Source organism: Saccopteryx leptura, chromosome 1 (assembly GCF_036850995.1).
Source record: "Saccopteryx leptura isolate mSacLep1 chromosome 1, mSacLep1_pri_phased_curated, whole genome shotgun sequence".
NCBI classification, from domain to species: Eukaryota; Metazoa; Chordata; class Mammalia; order Chiroptera; family Emballonuridae; genus Saccopteryx; species Saccopteryx leptura.
In genome coordinates, this window is record NC_089503.1 from 392,112,131 (window position 1) to 392,119,389 (window position 7,259).

The 7,259-nt window shown below is 57.0% G+C and overlaps 1 protein-coding gene across 2 annotated transcripts; it reads right to left on the reverse strand.

The window, feature by feature from the left end:
• Nucleotides 1-754: 754 nt before the first annotated feature.
• LOC136387865 (patr class I histocompatibility antigen, A-126 alpha chain-like) lies at nt 755-4,650 on the reverse strand. Of its 2 annotated transcripts, none has more exons than XM_066359975.1 (8): nt 4,034-4,650; nt 3,562-3,846; nt 3,097-3,372; nt 2,223-2,498; nt 1,991-2,104; nt 1,525-1,557; nt 1,341-1,388; nt 755-1,189 (listed from the first exon to the last, which is right to left on the reverse strand). In XM_066359975.1, exons 1-8 carry the CDS (start codon nt 4,233-4,235, stop codon nt 1,185-1,187), a joined length of 1,239 nt encoding a protein of 412 aa, XP_066216072.1. In that variant the 5' UTR covers nt 4,236-4,650; the 3' UTR covers nt 755-1,184. The 2 variants fall into 2 exon arrangements, with proteins under 2 accessions (XP_066216072.1, XP_066216073.1); XM_066359976.1 differs by having other exon boundaries at nt 1,341-1,384; nt 1,521-1,557.
• Nucleotides 4,651-7,259: the final 2,609 nt, after the last annotated feature.

A 7,259-nucleotide genomic window follows, 5' to 3' on the forward strand; every position in this document is an offset into this window, starting at 1 on the left:
AAGACTGGAACTCCTAACAAGAACAAAAGCAGTCACATTGTCCCACAGAAACAAAGAAACAACAAATAAAGACCCAGGATACGGGGGTAATAGTAGGACCCAGGCCTGAGCCTCAGCTGACCAACCATATGATGCCATTGGAGCTCACAGAGCTGGAGGGGTCTTTTTTTTTTTTTTTTTTTTTTTTTTTTTTTTACAGAGGCAGAGATAGACAGGGACAGACAGACAGGAACGGAGAGAGATGAGAAGCATCAATCATCAGTTTCTCCTTGCGCGTTGCGACTTCTTAGTTGTTCATTGATTGCTTTCTCACATGTGCCTTGACCGCGGCCTTCAGCAGACCGAGTAACCCCCTGCTGGAGCCAGCGACCTTGGGTCTAAGCTGGTGAGCTCTTTGCTCAAGCCAGATGAGCCTGTGCTCAAGCTGGTGACCTCGGGGTCTCGAACCTGGGTCCTTCCGCATCCCAGTCCGACGCTCTATCCACTGCACCACCACCTGGTCAGGCTGGAGGGGTCCTTTATTAGGACAAGTTACAAGGCCTGGGTGACACTTGAGTCCCTGTGATCACAGGTCCTGGTGGGACAAGTTCTACTGAAGAGATGAGGACAAAGGAGCAGAGAGGTGACCCAGCTGAGGAGTGACCACGTCAAAGTCCCCGGTGCACTGAGCACCGACTGGGCACAGGCCTGACCACACTCGGTCCTCACAGCCTCTCCTGTCCCTGCAACAGACTCAGCACAGCAGACACACGGGTTCTGGAAAATTCTCAGTGCTCCCATTTATTTCCTCTCAAACTTTAAGGTCCTCTCTTTTAATTAACCCAGCAACCCCCACAGCAAGAACTGAAAATACAAATTCACACCCAGAGTTTTATTTCAATAAAGGAGTAAGAAGCTGCAGCTCAGTGTTTCACGAAGTACAGACAGGGATGGGGAGGCCCAGCCCCCCTCTGCTGGACAGGGAAGTGTGGGGAGGGGACCTGGGGGCAGGGATGGGCCAGCCTCCCACCTCCTCACACTATGCTGATAGGAATGCAGACACATTCAGATGTCCTTTGCAGAGAGAGAAGTGAGAGGTTCCTGAAGTCACAAATTGGTTTGGGGTGTGTGTGTGTGTGTGTGTGTGTGTGTGTGTGTGTGTGTGAAGCATCTTCCGTCACTCAGTCCCCGACAACGCAGCTGTCTCACGCTGTAGAAGAAAATAATCACAAACAAATTCAGGTCAGTGGCTCTAACTGGTGACATTCTCAATAGTTCACCACGTGCTCAAAATGTCCCAGAGAATCCCCATCACTCAGTCCTGTCCCCTCTGTCCCCAACTCCTCCCATCAGGGTCTCACCTTTAGAAGCCGTGAGAGACACATCAGAGCCCTGGGAGTGGTCACTACCTGAGGTAGAACACAACAGGACTTGGTCAGAGCCCCCAGGACAGGAGACTAAAGGTGGAACTATGGGGAGTGGGGTCCCCCATGGCTCCTGTCTGCACTGTCACAGGGTCTCAGGGGTCACCCCCTCCATACTCACTGGCAGCCTGATTGTAGCTCCCTCCTTTTCCACCTGTGGGAAGAAAACATCCCATGAGAGACCAGGGAGGAGGCAGGGCCATGAGGGCCTAAAGGAACCCCTAGTCCTGGACCCCAGAGAAGTTTCCAGAACTGTGACTACAGACACAGGGCAGGATCAGGAAACTTGAGGAAAGTACAGGTGTGGGGACTGGACCACCCATCCTTCTGAAGGTCTGTCCTCAGCAGGACCCTCCCCTCTGACCTGTGACTGTTGGGGACCAGGTCCCCATCACAGACTCATCAAGGTGATAAATCTGTCCCTAATGTTCACACGTGCCTCACTAAAGAGTCAGTGTTAGCAAACAGCCCCAGACTGGGCAAGCACACGAGTGGGGATGGTACCTCCCATTACTGTAGTGGACACACTTCTTCCTGGGCTTGAAACTCCCTGTGGGACAAGAAACTCAGACCCCACCCTTCCCTACCTGAGCGCCTCCTCCTCCACATCACAGCCCCCACCACAGCTCCAGTGACCACAGCTCCAAGGAGGACCAGGACAGCAATGATGGCCAGAGTGGGGATGGTGGCCTGAGGAGGCTCTGGGAAGGGAAGGGAAGGTGAAAGCCCTGACCCCCGGCCACAGCCCTGACCCTGCTGAAGTCCTCCAGAGGCCCCTGCTCCCTGAGAAGAGGCTCTGTGCCCACGTCCCCTCCTCACCCCATCTCAGGGTCAGGGGCTCGGGCAGCCCCTCGTGCTGCACATGGCACGTGTAGCTCTGCTCCTCTCCAGGGGGCACCGCCAAGGCCGCCCACTTCTGGAAGCTCCCGTCCCCCGCAGGCCTGGTCTCCACAAACTCCATGTCCTGGGTCAGGTCCTGCCCGTCACGTTGCCAGGTCAGGGTGATCTCCGCAGGGTAGAAGCCCAGGGCCCAGCACCTCAGGGTGACCTCACGGTCAGAGATGGGGTGGTGGGTCACGTGTGTCTTTGGGGGGTCTGAGGAGAAAGGTGAGAAATTCAGAAACTTTTCATCCCTCATGGGCCACTCCAGCAGCACTCCTGTGACCATCCTGAGTGGACAGGACAGTTGGGGTGGGGGAGGGAACACAAAACCCAGACACCAGCCTGGACAGAGGCACCTGGGATGATCTCTTAGTCTCTGGAAAGTTCTAGAGTCACAGGGACACAGCCCAGGGTAGGAGGCAGGTCTCTGAGGGGAGAAGAGGGATTTCTGGTCCGGACATGGGTGGAGGCCAAATGACCCAGAAAAGCCGGGGTCAGACCTCAGACACACTGGGTGGGGGACAGAGAACAAGGCCTGAGGGAGAAAGTCCCCGTGGGGTCCCGGGGCCACTGCCAGGGTCAAGGGGAACCGCTGATGGGTTATTTCAGGGTTGGTGTCCCCTCCATCCCGGAGAGACTGCACCTAATTGTCCCTGAGAGAAGGGGGAGGCGCTGTCTGTTCTCGGATCTGAAAACCCAGGAGACTCAATGTTCCGACCCAAAGGAGGGTGTTCTGACCCCGGTCCATTTCCTGTCTCCGTGTAGGAGCCGCAGCCCGAGGGGAGAGGAGGGAGCCCCGCGGCCCTGGTACCTGCGCGCTGCAGCGTCTCCTTCCCCTTTTCCAGGTAAAGGCGGAGCCACTCCATACACCTGCCCTCCAGGTAGCTCCTCCGGAGCTCCGCCACACCGGCCTCCTCCCACTTGCGACGGGTGATCTGAGCCGCCGCGTCGGCCGCGGTCCAGGAGCGCAGGTCCTCGTTCAGGGCGATGTAGTCGGTACCGTCGTAGGCGTGTTGACTGTACCCGCGGAGGAGGCGCCCGTCCCGGTCCATTTCGCAGCCGGACGTGTACTGGATGGTGTGAGACCCTGACCCCGCCCCGACCGCGGGGATTAAACCGAAACCGAAAACGAAACTGGGCCAAAGTCCCGCGGGGCTCCTCCCGGGTGGGGTGAGGGGTCCCGCGGTCTCGGGTGGAGCTCGGACCCGGACACTCGGGCGACGCCGGCCCGTCCGTGGGGATGGGGTCGTGACCGGGACCCGCCCGCGTGGCTCACCGTCCTCACTCTGGTTGTAGTAGCCGCGCAGGTTGTTCAGGCTCACTCGGAAAGTCTGTGCGTTGTTCTTGGCGCGCTGCGTCTCCTCGTCCCAATACTGCGGGCGCTCCTGCTCCACCCACGGCTGCTCCATCCACGGCGCCCGCGGCTCCATCCTCAGACTCGCGGCGTCGCTGTCGAACCGCACGAACTGCGTGTCGTCCACGTAGCCGACTTCCATGTACCGGGGCTCCCCGCGGCCGGGCCGGGACACGGCGGTGTAGAAATATCTCATCGAGTGGGAACCTGGCGACGGAGAGGTTCTGAGACTCGCGACCCTTACCCGCGTGGGTCCCGGGAAATTGTAAAGGCGCCGGGACAGAGCAGGGGTCAGGACGGGGCGGTGGACACGCGCCCTCCCCGGGGTCCTGCGCCCCCGCCGGGTCCCCTCGCTCCTCCCCGCAGAGGCAGTTCCCTCCCGACCCGCACTCACCCGCCCAGGTCGGGGTCAGGACCAGGGACCCCGAGAGCAGCAGGAAGAAGGTTGGGGACCCCATGACCCGAATTCTCAGGATCTGGGGACAATCTGTGTCGGGCGGGTCCTCGGAGACCTTATAACCGGGAACGACGGGGAGGCTGATTGGCTTCTCTAGAAACCGGTCACCCAATGGGAGTGACATCTGTGGCCGCGTCATGAGTATCCAGGAAGGAGGACCCGACACAGGTTGTCAGAAGCAGAAGTGAAACCCGGGGAGATGGGGACTCCCCAACACTGACCTTCCCCGCTCAGACTCCGCCCTCGGGCTCAGACCCTGAGAGCCCGGCCTGGGGACCAGGGACTGTGTCCTGACCCCTCCTCCTGACAGAGAGCTCTTTGTCACCCTGTGTCCCTGAGTCCTGGCCCAGGGGCTGCGTGAGGACACCAGGGAGAGACCCCCAGGCTGAGCCCCACTCTTTCTCCTCTTCTCTTCCCGGAATCCCCCCCCTGAAATGGACTTCCTGCCTCCCACCCCTTATCTGTCCCCCTGGACTCTTCTAGAAGAAAACTCACCCCAGGTAACCTAATGTCATAGCTCGGCCTGGGAATGGAGGTGGAGGGACAGGGTTTCTCTTAACCCTGGAGGAGCTGTGTCTGAAAACACGGGATGGAGATTCTCAGAGACCAGTCTCCCTGTTGTCTGTGAACGCCAGTGGGGAGCACAGTCTTGGGAACCCTGAACATCAGGAAGCTGATCCGTAAAGAAGTGATTTTGGCCCCTTGTACAGAAATGTGTCTAACCAGCACTGCGGTCAGACTCACAGAGCTCCTGAATTCTACTTCCCACACAGTGTGTCTGTGACTCGGGATTGTTACATTGTGAAATGATCTTCATTCTGTAGCTCTGAGTTTCTCTGTGAGTCCCCCACATCCTCAATACAGAGAAGCCCAGGGAAGCCGTGTGTCACTGTGCATTTCTTTTTTTTCTTTTTTTTTTTTGTTGTTGTTTTGTATTTTTCTGAAGCTGGAAACGGGGAGAGACAGTCAGACAGACTCCTGCATGCGCCTGACCACGATCCACCCCGCACACCCACCAGGGGCGATGCTCTGCCCACCAGGGGGCGATGAATTGCCCCTCCGGGGCGTCGCTCTGCCGCGCCCAGAGCCACTGTAGCGCCTGGGGCAGAGGCCAAGGAGCCATCCCCAGCGCCCGGGCCATCTTTGCTCCAATGGAGCCTTGGCTGCGAGAGGGGAAGAGAGAGACAGAGAGGAAGGAGCGGGGGTGGAGAAGCAAATGGGCGCTTCTCCTATGTGCCCTGGCCGGGAATCGAACCCGGGTCCCCCGCACACCAGGCCGACGCTCTACCGCTGAGCCAACCAGCCAGGGCCAACTGTGCATTTCAACAGGAGCATGTATGTCCTAGAACAGGGGTCCCCAAACTTTTTACACAGGGGGCCAGTTCACTGTCCTTCAGACTGTTGGAGGGCCGGACTATAAAAAAAAACTATGAACAAATCCCTATGCACACTGCACATATCTTATTTTAAAGTAAAAAAACAAAACGGGAACAAATACAATATTTAAAATAAAAGAACAAGTAAATTTCAATCAACAAACTGACCAATATTTCAATGGGAACTATGCTCCTCTCACTGACTACCAATGAAACAGGTGCCCCTTCCGGAAGTGCAGCGGGGGCCGGATAAATGGCCTCAGGGGGCCACATGTGGCCTGCGGGCCATAGTTTGGGGACTCCTGTCCTAGAAGTTACAAGTGCTCAATGCGGTCATCCAAATGATGGAGAGAGAGAAGGAAGGTTGGCTGGAGGCGTCCCAGACCCAGGGCAGAGTAAGGAAAGTTCAGAGAGGGTGTCAGGGAGCCTGGAGCCTAAGTCAGCCTCCAGAGGGGCAATGGTCCTGCCTCAGTTTCCCTGCTGTTCTCCATCTTTGACAGGAAGGAGCCTGTGAGAAGCGAGGTCCCAGAGCAAATGGGGCAGCAGATTAGAGAGCACAGCAGCGGGGCCATCGGTCAGTTATGCTCCCTCAGGCTGAGGTCTGGGTGTGCATTCTCACGCTGCCACGTGACCTACTGGAGGAAAGAATATCAAGAGAGGAAAAGGGAAGAGGACATCGAGGGGTGAGGGACGGTGACTAGATGGCTGGATAACAACCTGGGATCCCAGTGGGCACAAAGGATTGTGGGAGTTGCTGTAGCACAGGGTGGACTCGGGCCTGGGAAACAGGCACATTTGTGAGGAATGGTTTGCTGATATTACATTACACATGTGATCAAATAATCACACCAGTGTTTCCAGAGCTCAGGCCGCCCTGCGGGGTGAGTAGGGAGATGGAGGGCAGAGCGTGGGAAGCATGGCGTGGAGACTGTGGGAGGGCTGGGTTATTGGCAATGACAAGTTTAGGGGATGACAAGGGAGGGGGCCCAGGAAGAGCAGAGCAGAAGGTCATGGAGGAGAGGAGCTCAGGGAAGTGAGGAGCCAGGGACTGAGCATCCTCTGCTGTGTGTTCTGTCCCTGCTGTAAAGTGACCACAAACCGAGTGGCTTTAAACAGCAGCCCTTTATTATCTTATGGCTGTGTAGGTTACACATCCGACATGTCCTCACTGGACTAGGAATAAGGGGTCAGCAGGTGTCTGCCCCTCACTGGGGCTCTGGAAGAATCCACTGCCAAGCTCATTCACTGTGTTGTCTGAACACAGCTTCATGCAGATGTGGGACTGAGTTCCCGTTTCCTTGCTGGGTGTCAGCTGGAACCACCCTGAGCTCCCAGAGGATGTCTTCAGTCCTGGAACGTGGCCCCCACAGCACACACAATCCTTCCCCCACGTGGGACCTCTCTGCCTCCCCTCACCCTCATCTCTCCTGCAGCATCTCTGACTCCAGCCAGAGAAACCTCTCTGCTTTTAGTTTTATGTGACGTGATTGTCCAGCCAGGTGATCCAGGATGGTCTCCCTGTCCTAAGGTCCTTAACCTTCATTACATCACCAAGTCCCTTTCCCATGTAAGGAAACCTGTCCACAGGCTGCAAGGATTCGGGTTGGACATCTTTGGGGACCACTGTTCATCCTTCCACATGTGATTATGTTGAAATCACCGAGGCCAAGGAGGTGGCACTCTGGGGAGGGTGACAGTGATCCAGGAGCTAAAAGAAATGAGGCGATGGCCTGTGGGTCCCCAGGGATTACCTACAATGAGGGGAGTGAGGGCTTTGATCTGATGAT